The sequence below is a fragment of the Petaurus breviceps genome, unplaced genomic scaffold, assembly GCF_028583685.1.
Source record: "Petaurus breviceps papuanus isolate PSGF00001 unplaced genomic scaffold, PetGlider_PUasm1.0 551, whole genome shotgun sequence".
In the NCBI taxonomy this organism is placed as follows: Eukaryota; Metazoa; Chordata; class Mammalia; order Diprotodontia; family Petauridae; genus Petaurus; species Petaurus breviceps.
Window position 1 is genome coordinate 36222828 of NW_027186372.1, and position 16313 is coordinate 36239140.

At 43.9% G+C, this 16313-nt stretch overlaps 1 protein-coding gene across 1 annotated transcript in view; it reads left to right on the top strand.

The window, feature by feature from the left end:
• The first annotated feature begins 386 nt into the window (after positions 1–386).
• The window catches only part of DPYSL3 (dihydropyrimidinase like 3), an 83829-nt gene continuing 67902 nt past the window's right edge, over positions 387–16313 (top strand). The window contains exon 1 of the mRNA XM_069102655.1: positions 387–568. Within this exon, the coding sequence (XP_068958756.1) occupies positions 530–568 (39 nt within the window). The 5' untranslated portion in view covers positions 387–529. The remainder of the gene's footprint in view (positions 569–16313) is intronic.

A 16313-nucleotide genomic window follows, 5' to 3' on the forward strand; every position in this document is an offset into this window, starting at 1 on the left:
CCCCCGCCCCCAGCCTGCGCGACCAGCACCACCCCACTCCACCCCACCTTCGTTTTCTTCGCGGTCCGCCCGTGCCCGTCGCGTCTTGCGCCCCCTGGCGGCCACCAAGGTGCCTCGCTCACGCACTCGCTTGCACACACACACACACAAAAAGAAAAACTGGGTGAGGCAGATGCAATAAGGCAAAGGGAGGAAAATCATCAGAGGAGAGGGCGAAGAGGAGGGAGGAGTCGGACCGGCCATTCTCGCCTCGCTGGGTCCCAGCAAAAAAAAAAAAAGAGGGAGAGAAGTGTGGGGTGGGGGTGAAAGGGGCGCAGGGAGCGGGCTGCTATTGTCTCTCGGGCGGCGGCAGCGGCCACCCGGCAGGGGGCGGGCAGAGGAGAGCGGAGGGGGAGGAGAAGGCGGCGGCCGCGGCCAGCCAGCGAGGGAGCTAGCGAGCGCACCACTCTCTTCACCTGATCTCCGGGCGGGGGTGCGAGCAGCCGGAGCCGGAGAGGCAGCCGCCCGTGCAGCACCAGCCCCAGCCACCATGTCCTACCAGGGCAAGAAGAACATCCCCCGCATCACGGTGAGCCCCGGCTCCCGGCCCCAGCGCCACCGCCTCCTCCCCTTCCCCTTCCTTCCTCCCCTGCCTCTGGCTTGGTGCGGGGCCAGTGGCTGCTCGTGGCCCCGGGGCACAGCAGAGAGTGAAGCTGAGAAAAGGGGGGCCGGGCAGGGGCGGGGGGCGAAAAGCAAAAAATCACGGGGATGATGGCAGTGATAACCTAGTGAAGGAGCGGCTCGGGGCAGCCCTTCCAGGAACTCTGCGCCAGACAGCGGACCGCTCTGCGCTCCGGAGCCCCGGTTGGGTTTAGGGGTGGGCGGTTGGACGACTGCGGGTCCGATGGCCTCGAGGTCGGAGCGGGGTGGCGGCGGTTCTGGTAACACCCTCGAAGCTTGGAAGGTTGCCGAGCTTCCTTGAAGCGCGAGGCCAAGGAGTTGGGGGGCGGGGGAGCCCCACCCGGGTCCTGCCCCAGCCTTGGAGGATGAAGTCGCCTTCAACTTTCTTCCCCTTTGCACGGCCCTCTTCTTCCCCCCTTCCCTCTGCTGCATGTTTTGGTGCGTCATGTGCCGGGCTGGAACAAACGCGGACAAAATAGGAACCGGATTTCTCTGCTCCCAGCCCGGAGCGCTAACCGCGCATTATTTTAAATCAGTCATAATTTAAGAAGACCCGAGCGGGCGGCGCGCGCGGGGGGGGTGGTGTTATTTTTTGTTTTTTAAACCCAGGATTTGAATTTGTCGTCCTGTGTGCAGCGGTGCATCCAGCTTTGTGTGCAGAAGGGTAGTGGCCGGGGCGTGTGGCCAGGGCGGGGTGGTGGACGCAAGAGTCAGGTATGGTATCTGCACCTCCGGGAGGTGTGGGCCGTGCCCATCCTCAGAAACATGGCCCCCACCCCTGCTTTATCCTGGATTCGAGGAAAACAGAGTATTGTGATAGTAGGGCGAGCCTCCTGGGCTCCAGCGGACCAGGATTTTTCCTATTATTTGTTTCTGGTTTGAGAGGCAAGAAATGCAGCTGCGCTTTGTTTCCAATGAATTCAATTAAACCTTTGTGGGATGGGGTGTGGACTGGGGGGAATTGGTTGTCTACTCCATCTTTGCAAGGCGAACAAAGGAAGTGATAAACCCCGGCACCAGAAATGGCTTTGCAGATGTGCTACCTGTTCTCAGCTAATTAATTTCACGAAAGCACACTGGTTTTGGGAGGGTCCCGTTTGCCACTGTGCCTGTATCCCCCTTAAGTAATGGTGGCCATGTGTGAAATGCCACCGACTTCTTTGACACCCGTATTACCTTTTATCTGTGTTCATGCCTTATTTGAATTGTAATGGGTCCCCGCCAGAGGAGGCATCAATCCTTTGCTGTGGGCTCCAGTGCCTTCACCGACACCTTACTGAAGGTCTAGCTTGTCCTTGGGAAAACTCATTGAGGTTTCTGCCTAAGCTTGAAATAATCGAAGCTTTTTTCCTTTCTACCTTTGCCAGCATCGCTTAACTGAAATAATTCAGAAATATTAGGGGGTGTGTAGTCTTAGGCGATTTTTTCTTACTCAAGTTGATGTCTCTGCCGAATAAGCATTGTAGAAGACATCCTTGAATCGCTGAAAAATGAAGGTAATTGGGACATAACCTCTGTTCCCAGTTTTAATCTTTGCAGTACCCAGGAAAGGACTGCTTTCTTTTGAGATGTTACATGTATGTGCTGGCTCATGATTCATATATGCATTCATACATTGCAGAGCTTTACACACACAGTACATCGTTCTCCCTACTCATTCTGGTACTTGGAATAGATAGCACATCTGTAATTATTAGGTTTGGCCAATCCAAGAGCCAGGGTGATTTTTCCTGTGGGCTCTGACCAGTGTGGTCGCATGGAAGGCCCCACCCACTCCCAGGGCCACCATTCATGACACCTCTGAGGAAAGATGAAAAGGTTTTAGTAGGGGGTGCCTTGTCTTTGAGTGGAACACACATGGGTGGGGTTCGGGTTTGACTCTGTCCAGACATTTCCTCCTTGAGATGTAGCCCCAGCTATGAGTTTGCATTTAGTCCTTTTGCCTCAGTAGAGTCTGTGGGATTCAGGACTGGGCAAGTTTTATATTATAATGTGTCAAGGATGTCTGTAAAGCCAAAGCTAAAGCAATAGTTGTTAAATGGTCATTGTTAGATGAAGAAAATAAAGGGTTGGATGCTGGTCTCAAAAGGCAAGTGATGTTCCTCTAAAAAATCGTTTTTCCTGTTTTGTGTTTGCTTTTCAGAAAAAGGAAGAGCGCCATGTAAAAAGGATTTTTTAAAAAAAAATGTTTTATATGTAGGTGTATATGTGTGTATAACCTGTATTACTATAGGTTATATACTTGTATTGACCAGCATTTAAAAACTGTCTTACAAACACAGAAATCCCTGGGAGAAGACTAGACACACCCTTCCAATAGATTTTATTCCATACTGACCCCAAAAATATTTTTCAGAATATGATGAAGAGATTTGGATTTAGCTTCTGTGCTAATTTTCTTCAAAGCCAGCTCCACCCTCAACATCCAAAGGCTCTCAGTGAAATGGGTGCAGTTTTTTTTGAACTCATTCTCCCAACGTTCTCTGCCAGCTCCTTGACTCCCCTTGCTTCTGTATCCCCTCCCCCATTATTTGGACCAAAGTGACATTTGTGCCACCCGGTTTCCATCCTTTTTTCTTTCTGCTGCTCTCCTGGCCACAGACCCTGGGAATGAAGCCACCTCCCTGGGGACAAGGAATGATAGCCCTGAAGTTATGATAGCCCTGAAGTTAGGCATGGTGACTGATTTTTGCCAGCCTGGGAGCCAATTTCCCAGGCTGTTGGTGTGGAACCCATTCATCAGAGGCCTAGAAGTTTGGGGTTGGTGCTTTGAGAGGTTTGATTTCTAGAAGTTCATTATTTTTTATTCCTTAAGCTGTCATTTAAGACTGACTCCTCATAGTCTGACTCCAGCCTACTTTTCTAGCCTTATTACCCATCACTGCTCTTTATAACTCTATCCTTCAACCGCCATCCCACCTGGCTTAATGTCTGTCACCCAGTTTTGTCCTGAACTAATGCCTCAGTAATGTCTCATAGGCCATTTCCACCAAATTAGAATATATTCTCTTCGAAGCTCACCTGTTAATAGACTTGTCTTCCTTCAAGAACCAGCTTAGGTGTGAAACCTTCATGATTGTCTAAACTGAAAATTCACTCTATTCCCCCTTGCCCCCCAAAAGAAATCTAGCATTTTGTCTGGAATTGTCCTTTCTGCTTATCACATCCTACTTTGTCTCATACTAATCTGTGCAAAACATGCTGTATCTCACTCATTAGACTGTAAACGCTTAGGGGGCAGGGACTGTGTGCCCAGTGCCTAGCCTGGTATCTGGCACATTAAAAAAACATTGCTGAATTGTCTTGAATTCTCTGAGAGTCCTCAATGAGTACTTAACCTAGGCTCTGCAATTTCTGCACATCTTACTTTAGAAGGTTAGAACTGGAGATGTTAGGTGGGTTGCCCTGCCTAGGCAGTCAGTGTCTCAGGGCAGCTCAGGGTGGGGCAGGCATGATATGATGGTGGGAAGATGCTTCCCCTGAGACTGTCTGCATACATTGTACCTTATCCTCTCAAGGGTCCCATTCCATCTGGATTCAGATCTCTGTAATGGGAAAGCATGATTGTGGAGGGTGTGGAATTGGAGATTTTCCCCAAGTCTTAAAGAACTGTCCTTTGTTATTGTTTGCTAACGACTTTTCTTATTCTTTAAAATTATTATTTTTACCCAAAGCCTTTCCTTCACCATTGCCAATGTCTGTGACACCCTTCCCCTCTGTCTTCACCTCTTGAATTCCTACCAGTCTTTAGGTCAAGTGATACCTACGTGTCCCTTCCTTGATTTTCCCTTAATTGATAAAAACCTTCCTCCTTTTAAACCTCATGTTAGTACTTTATCATGTAACTCTGAACATTTTATCTATCATAGTTATTTCTTTTGGGTTTCTCATTCTTTTAATAGACCATAGAGCTCTATGAGGACAGAGGTTTATATCTTATCTAAACTTTGTTTTTATTTCATTACTTATCATCTAGTAAGGCTCTGCAGCCTTAATATCCTTATTTGTATAAAAAAGCATGTTGGGTTCTAAATAGTGTATTAATGTCACAGAGATGAAGCTGCAGTGATTTTCCTGATTTCCCTCCCTTCCTCAGTCATACTGAACTGTATGATCAGTTGTCAGTCACTGATGATATAACTTACTCTGGTGACTTAGAATGTAAACTTGTTGAGGACAGGAATTGTACCACTTTTGTGAGCTTGGTGGCTGCGACATATTACTTGTGGATGGAGAAGGAGAATGAATGAATGGGAGAAGAGTGGTGTTAGAGAAAGGAGGGTTAAGTCTGAAACCGCTGAATGACAGTGGAGTGGAGTTAAGTTAGCCCTTTGTTTAAAGACTCTGAGGATTTTGCCCATCATGGGTGCATGATTTCATCCTTTGCTGGTGGGACCAAAGTGTAGTCCTTGGGGGGTTCCCACTTAAGTGGCACCTCCTAGTTTGGACCGTTGCTCCCAGGGTTTGGTCTGGTTGTTTGGAAGGTGAAGAAGGGTGTGTAAATAAAGAGAATTTATTTGAAGTGTTTTGTGAGGGGAAATGTGAGATTGGAACCAGATATAGAAGCTGACTATAGGATCCCCTTTCTTGGAGGTATTTGGAAAGAAGAAAAGACATTGAGGCCTCTGGAGTGGTCTCTGAGGTTACTGGCTGTGGGATGACCTAGATGACCTCAGAAGGCTTGTACTTAGGCTGTAAACTTAGAGTCATGGGATCAGAGACCTAGAGTTGGAAGGGACATCACAGGTCATCTAATTCATCTTCCTCATTTTGCAGATAAGGAAATTGAGGCCCATGGGGTTAAATGTCTTAATACTCCCTCAGCCTCAACTTCCCCATCTGTTAAATGGGGATTTTGTGCTGCTGGCTGCAGGCCCCATCCCCATGCCTGGAACAGATTCTGTCCTCACTCTACCTCTCTGTAATCCTAATTTTCTTCAAAGCTCAGTTCAAGCGTAACTGTTGGGTGTGAGATTTTTCCTGATCCCCACTCCCCTTTCCCTACAGCTGTGTTAATGCCTTCTCCAAATTACCTTGGGTTTTTTTTTTTTTTTTAGAAGTTGTTTCCATGATATAATGTTAGCTTCTTGAGGGTGGGGACTGCTTCATATGTCTATATCCCTAGTACCTAGTGTAAAGCCTGGCTCATCATAGGTGCTTAATAAATGCTTGTTGATTGAAATGTGGAATCATTAAGTCCAGTTGTCTCCCTCTGAGGCATCTCACATTAACAGAAGTATGAGATCAAAGGCTGAAGCGTATGAGAGATGCACTGAAATATCTGAGGGAGATCTTTGTATAAATCTCATTTAGGATTAATGAATCCCTTTATAGTTCTGGTGAATTGTGTGGTTCTCAATAAGGTGAGCACAATTTTTCTAAGAATGCTCTACTTGCCTGTATGCTAAGACTGTCACCCGACAATGATGTTGGTAATAGCTTGTATTAATATAGCGCTTTAAGATTTGCAGAGAGCTTTATAAATATTATCTCATTTGGTTCTCACAGCAACCCTTTGAAGTAGGTGCTATATATTTTACAGATAAGGAAACTGAGGCCATTGGGTTTAGGGTCACATCTCTGACTGAGGCAAAATTTGAACTCAGATCTGTCTGGCTCTAGGCATTGAGGTGGTACAGTGGATAGAGGGCTGAGCCTGGAGTCAGGAAGACCTGAGTTCAAATGTGGCCTCAGGCACTAGCTATGTGAGGCTGGGCAAGTCACTTAACCCCGTTTACCCTCGTTTCCTCATCTGTAAAATGAGCTGGAGAAGGAAAAGGCAAACCACTCCAGTATCTATTCCAGGAAAATCCCAAATGGGGTCATGAAGAGTCAGACCCGACTGAAAAATGACTGAACGACAGCTTCCTAACTTGAGGCCAGCTCTCTGTACCTTGCACAACTTAGCTGCCTCTGCCTCTCAGATCAGTGCCTTCCAACTCCATTGTAGTTTATTAAATATAAAGAAAATGCATCTTTATAACAGTGTGATTTTGTCACAGACACACCCTTTTTCTCCAAAGGGAGTATTTATAATGGGGTAGGGATATAAGAACCCCGTGTTAGCAAATGAATTCCAGTTGGGATGAATACTCATGTCTATTTAACTCGGAGATTAATTAGCTTCTGGCTACACCCCCATGTTAATGTTTACTTCCTCCATCTTATTCTTTATACCCAAGGGATTCTTCTCAAGCCAAATAAGCAGCCCTTGAGAACAAGGAAAGGTCTTGGGAGGGCCAGGTGAGAAAGGAATGCTAATAGAAAATTGGTTTCTGCTTCATATGGTGAAAACAGAGGTTGCCAATTTGATATCTCATAGTTCCATATACAGTAAAACAGCAAGAGCTTGTTTGGATGGTCGAGATAAACTTTGGGTCACAGAATATTAGTGCTAGAAGGGACTTTAGAAATCATTTAGACCTTATAATAGAATCTCTGAATAAAGATGAGGAGATTGAGGCCCACCAGGAAGGAGGGGAAGTGATTTGGCCTTTTAGAGGGTGATGCGTTTAGTATCAGAGCCAGGATTCAAGGCCAAGATTCCAGATCTTGTGTTTATCTCTTACATATACCACGATGACCTGCCTGTGGTCAAAGAGGTAAGTGTCAAGATAGATGAAGAAATGGAGGCCTAAAGAGACCTTTAATGCCTAAAATCCCCAAAAGGACTTGGGTCTCCACGACACCCAGGCTGGCATTCTTTCCACTCCCCCACATTCCATACCTGTAGACTTGGTGCCTTTTAAGTCACCAGACCTGTCTCCCAAATTTGAGTTCTTCTGCCCAGGAGGAGCCAGGCTGGCAAGTGGGGCTGGTTCAGCGAGGCCAATCCCATCACCACAACTGAAGAAACATCCCCAGAGTGCCTGTGCCCTGTTGACAGTGGGTCAGTAGCATCATCTTTAGATAAGGCCAGCACTTTGCTGCTGCTGCCAGTTGTCAGATAATTTTTGGCATTACCCCCAGAGCAGTGGTCAGTTACAAGGTAGAAAAACAGATAATATTTTCCTGTAGCACTTTAGTACAGATAGTGTCTTGGAAATGGACTGGTATTCCTCTGTGGCTCCTTTCTTCTTACCTTTTTCTTTTTCCCAGAAGAAGCCAGCCTTTCTGAAGCCTGATTTCTTGATCCTAAAGTCATTCTAAGGAATATTGACTGTACACACCCATATCTGGGGCAGGGCAGAGGGAGATCTCTGTGGTGGCCTAGGACCCTTCCTGAGCTCATCTTAAATTAAAGACATTTCTCAGTGTTTGCTTAATTTCCTTTGTTTTGTTTTTTCTCTTTGAAGAGCCAAACAATTAACCAGGAAGGAAACAGGAATGTTTTGAAATGAAAATATTAAGGAAGATTTTATTTATAAGGGGCATAAAGGAAAAGATGACCAGAGTAGCAAATGGATAATAGTTTCTTTCTTTAGAAGTATGGTGATTTGGGTTGGGTGGGAAACACGCCCCGAGTTCCAATCCTGCTTTTGCCACTGACAAGATGTGTGACCCTGGGAAAGACTCTTCACTTCTGGGTTTTAGGTCCATCATCTATAAAACAAAATCATGGGATTGTTAGATGGTTTCTGATAGTTAATAAGACCTACCTCTAAATATTCTCTCTCTGTTAACTGTGTCCTCTTGCTACCTTCTCTTAGCTTTACACCCAGAGTTGCACAATCCTTGATTTTCCCCATCTTCCTTTGAACCTCTTTGTCTGCAGTTACTTGGGAGAAAATAGAATAATGATAGGAAATGAGTGGGGAGGTAATGGTGTCTCAGAATTTCCATCTGTCTGCTCATAAAAACCAAGACTTTTAAAAAATTGATGCCTTTATTATTATTTACATTTGTTTTTCTGCACATATCCCTACCCACCATCTATAGTGTCTTCCCTTTTAACAAAGATTAAAAAAGGGAAAGGAAACCCCAATACATCAACCCCTTCTGACAGCATATTCAGTATTCTGCAGTCAAACTTCCTAAATTCTGCAGTGAAGATAAAAATACCTTTTCTCAATTCTCTATGGAGCCCACCTTAGTTACATAATTTCAGTTTTTTCCCATGGTTAAAGTCATTATATATGTGCATTACATATAACATATGTATATATATATGTGTGTGTGTGTGTGTGTGTATTTATCTATATAGATGCAAATAATGTGATAGATAATAACCTCTTGTGTATACATATATATATATATATTTATATCCATCAAGTCTTTGTAGCATCAAATAGGTTCACAGGTTCCTCTGCAGCTCTGATGGAGATAGAAGGACATTGAAGAGAAAAAAAAATGTCAATGTCATTTTTTATCCAAAGGTTCCACAATGCTTTTTAAACATTAATAAAGGCATAGTAGGACCATTGGTGGAGGTAGAAAGTGTAGTATAGAGAGGGTGATTGCTCAGAGAACAATAAAAAGTGAATATTCATATTTATAAAGACCACCCTTCAAGGAAGAAAGCAGGAGGAAGTTTGGAGAGTTTCCAATAGTAAAGGTAAAAATCCATATTCCATCCATTCAGAGCAGTAACTAGAGAGACATGACTGGGGTTTTGTTTCAGGTTGCTGAAATTTGGAGGGTGCTGACATCTTTTGTATTCCTTCAGCAAATAGAAACTACTCAGCTTAGTTAGTACTTCCTTAAAATTATTAGTTGAAATATCAGACCTAACTACACCCCAGGTTAACTCTTCCTGGGCACAGCCTGGCCCTGTCAAGCAGACTCCCCATCAGCCACCTCCCAGTTTTTCCTCCAGGAACAGTGTCCTGGGGTCTCTTCCCCCACAGGGCCTTGGGATCCCGCGGAGGTCTTCTGCTTGAGATTTTTTCCCCTAGTTTGCCCCTGGAAGGCTCGTTTTGGCCTGTTTGTCCCAAGAGTTTGAATTGCTAGTTACCATTCTGCTGAAGAATATACGTTTCTTGAGGGCAGGGGCTGCTTCATTGTTGTCTTTGGATCCCCAATATTTAACTCAGTTCCTGGCACACAGTAAGCACTTCATAAATGCTTATGGGTTGATTGATTTCCATAACTGTTAACAAAGGCCTAGAAAAACTTAATGTTTTTCAGGGATGTAAAGTGAGTAATGGTTGGAGGTAAGAAGGTATCTCTGAGATAGCCTCCATTTGTGTCCTTTTCTTTTCTACATTCCAGTTTTTCCATACTGTCCCTTTTAACTGAAAGTAGCCAGATCCAGTTCTCCAAGCCCCCCAGTGTTAAAGATGGGACCTGACTGCCACTGGCCTAGAGACTGATGTCTGAGAAATAGCCTTGGCAAGGCTTACCAGTACAAACAAAGCCCTATTGTAACCCCGGGCTGCTGTGGGTGAAATGTATTGCTGGAGGAACCCATCCATTAGTAAGACTCCTTTCCTCCCTAGGATTCCCTCCCCTCCCACCAATGCATCTGGACACATCCTCTGAATTTCAGGGCCCTTTCTATATTATGGTCAGCCTGAGATGAGACTTAATATTTTTCTTTCTTCAGCCAATGTAAAGGAGTCCATACAGGATACTCATCTCTCTTCTTATAGATGGGCAGAATTGGCAGCATGATGCAGGTCTAGCCGGGACAAAAATAATGCCTTTAATTAAGGCCTATTTATGCCCTTGTATAAACTGCAAATAAAGTCATTAGAGTCATTTACAGCAATTAGTACATACCAGTCCATTTGCATAACAAAATCTTCCATTAAGAAGGCTGGGCTTATGTATGGGCTTCTTCTTTTTCTCACTTTTTCTCACTTTTGGGCCATTAGAACAAAAAGTTATGTCTTCACACATTTTCAGATTTCCCCCTGCACCTGTTGGGCCTCTCTGCTTGAAGTTTGTTCAGATTGGAGAAGCTTTATCTCATGCTTGTACAAACTCTGGTATTTGCTCTTTTAATAGCACACATTTCCATGGAAGGCTCACTTGAAGTATTTTTCTCTTTATCTTTTGAGGTGGTGCAGGTATCACCCCCATTTTATTGTTTTGAAAAACAGAGCCCCTAGAGATTACTTGCACATGGTCACTAAGAGTCTGAAAACAGTTTAACTGAACAAGCATTTTATCATGTAGAATCTACTAGTCTCAGTGGTTGAGTAGGGAGGTAATTCTCAGAATTCACATCTGTCTGCATATAAGAACCACAACTTTTTTTTCCCATTGATGCCTTTTGTTTTTACATAAAATTTTTTTCTGCAGATATTCTTCCTAGCCAATCAGTGTGTCTTCCTTCAAAACAAAGATTAAAAAGGAAAAAGGGGAAAAAAGCTCAAAACCAGCATATTGACCCTGACAGTATATTTAGTATTCTTACTAAGTAAGGGCCAGGTACTGTATACAGTAAGTACAAAACCAAAAAGGTAACATTCCCTGCCCTCAACAGTCTTATATTCTACAAGGTAGAGAAGTCAAATGTTTTTTTATTTCACTCCTTCATTCATTTATTCATTTAAAAAAGACCAGTTTCCACCATCTTACCTAGGCTGGAGGCACAAGAATTACTCACTGGCCAGTTCCATTGCTGATTGACGGAGGAACTTTGACCTGTTCTAATTCCATCCTAGGCTGGTTTTCCTTTCTTTAGATAACCCTGTAGCCCCTGCTTGGGGGCGGGGGGCCGGCGCTCACCATATTAATGAAGTACTTAGTATGGACATCTAATGGCCAGCCTGATGAGCCAGATCAACTCCCAAGATATAGACCCACCAGCCACAACCTCCCTAGTAGGTGGGTTCAAGGATATGCCCCATCAAGCCCAGCTGAATGTGGTTTTTTTTTTTCTTGCTTTTTGGAGGGCAATTGGGGTTAAGTGACCTGCCCAAGGTTACACAGCTAGTTTTTGTGTTGTGTCTGAGGCCAAATTTGAACAAGGGTCCTCCTGACTCCAGGGCCAGTGCCGTGCTCTATTCACTGTGCCATATAGCCACCCCAGCCCAGCTGAATGTTGTTTTTAACCACATCAAGCTGTGTCTTAAGAATTTTAAGACATAGCCCCTGCCTTCAGGGAGCTTACCAAGAGACCTAAAACTGAGTAATAATGCCAAATACCAGCGACATGGTATTCATTATAACTCTTAATAGGTTAGAGAAGACCATTGAAAGTGAACATGCTTTGGAAATTTGCAACTTATATAAATATAAGTCGTTTTCAATTCTGTTGTCTTGTATTTTCAGTTTTATATACATATATCCACACACACACACACACACACACACACACACACACATATATATATACTTAGATATACAGATAGATATATACTTAGATATATAAATATATATTTCTGTGTTGAGCTATGCTAACTATCTCAGTTTTATCTACCTATGTGCTGAGCTCTTCAGGGGCAAAGACTTGAAGGGTCATAAAAGTTAAAGCAGGATAGGAATGTAAATATTATCTGATCCTGTTCTCATTTTATAGATAAGTAAACTTAATCTCAGAGGGGGAAAGTGACTTGCCCAAGAACTCAGGTAGTAGAGATATAAAACCTGTCTTCTCTTATTTGCTTTAACTTGCCTGTCTCTCCCCCCCCCCCCATAGTGCCTGGCACAAGGCTAGGCACACAATAGGTATTTTAACATTTGACGTTGATTTGACCTGGTGTTGATTTGACCTGGTGTTGATTGAGGCTTTGACTCAGCCAGCTGCCTGTCCCTGAATTTATGGATCTTTTTAGAAATTGGAAAATTAACCTCAGATCTCCCTCACACCAGAAAGGGCATTTGATGAGCACACATTGGTATGTGAATATAGCAAACATTCATGTGACGGTCAGGATTTTAGTCGGTCCTTTAAATAACCATAGTTTTGTGAAGATATGAGGCTGTAGTTAGGACAAAGTAGCTGACTTTTCCTCCACTGTGTTGGGTGGACTGTTGGATCTTCACTCAAGCTGGACAGTGAAACTACTGCTGTGTAGCTTGGCTTTCTTACGGCAGCCTTAGACTATTGAACCTAGACTGCTGACGCCCCAGGGAAATGCTGGCCGCCCCCAGAACAGCAAGCTGTTTTCATTTCAGCTAGTAAAAATATCCCTGAGTGATTCCTTTAAAAGTGAGTTGTATGACTTCCCACTCACTTTTTTTTTTTAAGTGGGAACATGTTTAAAGCTACCTAGATGGCATAGTAAGGAAGTGAAGCGAACAAGCATTTATTAAGAATCTACTGTGTACCTGTATCCTTTTCACATATCTCATTTGAAGCCTGAACTAGAGTCAGGAAAACCTCAGTTCATGCCTCGCTTCATTTATTTATTTGGAGGGCAATTGGGGTTAAGTGAGTTGTCCAAGGTCACACAGCTGCTTTTTGTGTTAAGTGTCTGAGGTCGGATTTGAACTCAGGTCCTCCTGACTCCAGGGCTGGTGCTCTATTCACTGTGCCACCTAACCGCCCCTCATGCCTTGCTTCATATGAGATCTGACCTGATCAAGTCACCTCCCATCCCTGGGACTTAGTTTCCCTATCACTAACATTAGGGGGTTGGATTCAGTGGTTCCTTCCTGTTCTACATCTGTAATTCTCTAAATGATCCGGCTTTAATCCTGGGCCTCAGCAGGGGGTCCCGTGAGTGGGACTTACAACAGGGTTCTTGAGACCATGTCTGGTTAGCAGATCACAACTGTCCCTGACTTAGTAGAGGCTCCCAGCGTCACTCGGGGTGAGTGGCCTTGGCAGGGTTTGGACTTCAGTCTTGCTGATTTCAAGCTCATTATTTTAGCTTCTATGCCAGGCTCCCTTTGAGGCTTTTGATGATGATGATGATGATAACTAGTATTTATATAGTGTCTGTCTGCAAGGCATTATACTAAGTTCTTTACCAACATTATCTCATATGATCTTCACACAATCCTGGAGGGATAGGTATTTGTCTTATTCCCATTTTACAGTTGAGAAAACCTAGGAAAACAGAGGTTAAGTGACTTGCCCAGGTTCACATAGCTAGGAAGTAACTGAGGCTGGATTTGAACTCAGGTCTTCTGATTCTAGACTGTGCATGTGTGTATGTGTGTGTACATACGTGTACACTACACACACATACATACACATTTTTCATTTAGTAGACTTTTTAGTCATGAGTTAAGTTTTGTTTTAAGACTCACTGTTTGTCTTGAAATAATTTCAAATACTCCTTGTTTATAGACTAAAGGCTGGTCATACCTCTGAGGTTGGTTGCCAGCGGTCAGGAGTGATGTAACATAGTTCTAGAAACACTGTTCTGTTTACAGGGACACTGTGCATATCCTTAAACACAGAGCCCTATTTTCTCACTGACATCTTGTCTTATAGATGGCCTTCGTTTTGGAATTTAGGGGTGGAGGGAACCACTTGTTCTTCCATGTCACTTATTAGTTCTTCATAAAAAAATAAGTCCTTATGAACCTCATTCCTCACTCAGAGTTGTTGCATTTTACAGAACATTTGAGCCCCATAGTCATTCTGCAAGTAACTCTGTAGATTAGGTGTTACCCCAACGTTACAGATTAGAAAACTGAGGACAGCCGGTGAGGGAACTGGTCCAAGGCCACAGAGCTGGGGTGCGGCTTCTTTGCTTCCTTAGGAGAATTGAGCCTGTCTTTCTTTGACGATTGACTAAACAAGGATAACTTTAAATATCGGTAACTACAAAGGAATGGAAGTGAACACCAGTCAAGGACAGAATGACCTATGGGGGAGGGGGAGAAGGAGGGGAAAAGTGTGGAGGAGTCAGATCAGCAGGGAACTCATTGCTCTGGTGGAGCAGGGATCTGTGGACACTGATACCAAATGTAATAAATGTATTTCTGAATAGTTGGCTGCATAGAAAAGGTTTTTTTAAATTGAAACCAATCTTGAATACAGACAGTGAGCTTGCTGTTAAAAACGAGCCTGGTAATGGAATTCTTTTTGAAAGACGGCTTTTAAAAAATTTTGGTTTTTTATTTATTTATTAGTCATGTGACCTTGGGCAAATCTGCAGGGTCATAGTGAGGCTCAAATGAGATAATGGGTATAAGTGCTTTAAAAATACCAATCTTTCTCTCTCTTCCTCCCTCTTCCTCATTCTCTCCCCTTCTCTCTCACTCTTTCTCCCTCCCTTCTTCTCTTCACCCTTTTCTCATTCTTTTTTTTCTCCCTCCCTCCCTTCTGTTCTCTTTCACTTTTCCCCTTTTTCCCCTTTTCTCTCTCCATCTTTCTCTTTTTCTCTTTCCCTCTCTCCTTTACCCCTCTTTCTCCCCCTCCTTCTTTCATTCTCCCCTCTTCTCTCTCTTTCTCTCCCTCGCTTTCTTCCCCTTTCTCTCTCTCTCTCCCCCTCCTCCTTTCCTTCTTTCTCTCCCCATCGCTCCTTTCTTTCATTTTCTCCCTTTCTCTCTCCCCCTCCCTCTCTCTGTCTACATCCCTATCTCTCCCTCCTCTCATTCTCTCCCCTTCTCTTTCTTTCCCCCTCCATCTCTTTCCCCTTCTCTCTCTACCTTTCCTACTCCCTTTCTCCCTCTTTCTCTCACCATCTCTCCTTTCATTTTCTTCTCTCTCTGTCTCTCTTTTTCTCCCTCTCCCTCCCTCCCTCTCTCTTCTCTCTCTCTCCCTCCCTCCCTCTCTCTGCCTCTCTCTCTCTCTCTCTCTCTCTCTCTCTCTCTCTCTCTCTGTCTCTCTGTCTCTCTCTCCCTCTCTATTCCTCCCTTCCTCCCTCTCTCCCCCCTCTCTTTCTGCTCCTTGGATAGTGGGAGATTAAATGATTTAGTCAGGACCACACAGACAATATATGTCAGAGGCAGGCATGGGAGAGACATTTGTCTGGATTTCTCTTTTGTCATACTATCACCCTCTACCTTATTATCTTATAGCTTTGTAGATGTGCACAATTATGTCAAGGTCAGCTCTTAATATTATTCTTTATTCACAAAATTAGAGAATTGGACGGATGATCTCTAAAACCTCTTCCAGTGTTAATAGTTTGCATCTGAACTTCTTTAAAGTGGAAATAGTCATCCACTAATTTATTCTTTTTTTGTAAGTCATTTTTTTCAAGAGGTACACACTTGTTTGTTAAAACCCTTAAAATCAAGGTTTTTCTTACCTGCATGCCGACCTTACTCTGTTCCCAAGCCAGTGCCCATGGCTACCCTTGGTGTTATGACAGAGATAGAACAGATCCTCCAGGCTCGAGAGCCAAAAATAACTGCCTTTCAACCTTGCAGCTGGCTGGACCAGCAGCCCCTGTTCCCTATGGCTGTGACCATGCAGGTAAGTTTCAAAACATATAGACTGACATGCCCGGTGGAAGAAGGGGGTTCAGCCTCATCAACTCATCAGTTGCTGAGTGGGAGCCAGGATTTTCTACCTTTGCTTTTTAACTTTTGTTGAAACCCTTTTGCAAAACCTTTAAAACAAAGGAAAGTGGCATAGAATTGTGAGCCAGGAAGGCTTCTAAGGATTACTTCATAGGATTAGATGGCTGTAAGAATTCCTTCTATGTTGAAGTCTGTGAGCATACGACTTAGTCTAATCACCTTATTTTACAGATGAAGACAGTGAAGCCAAAAGAGGAAGCAGCTTCCCCAAGGTCATGCAGACGGGCAACAGAAACATGATTTGAGCTCTTTTGAGCTGTCTTTCCCTCTCTGCTTAACACCGTGCCTTGCCATACATAGAGTGAGCACTTAAATGCTTTGGTCTGTCTGTTGTCTGT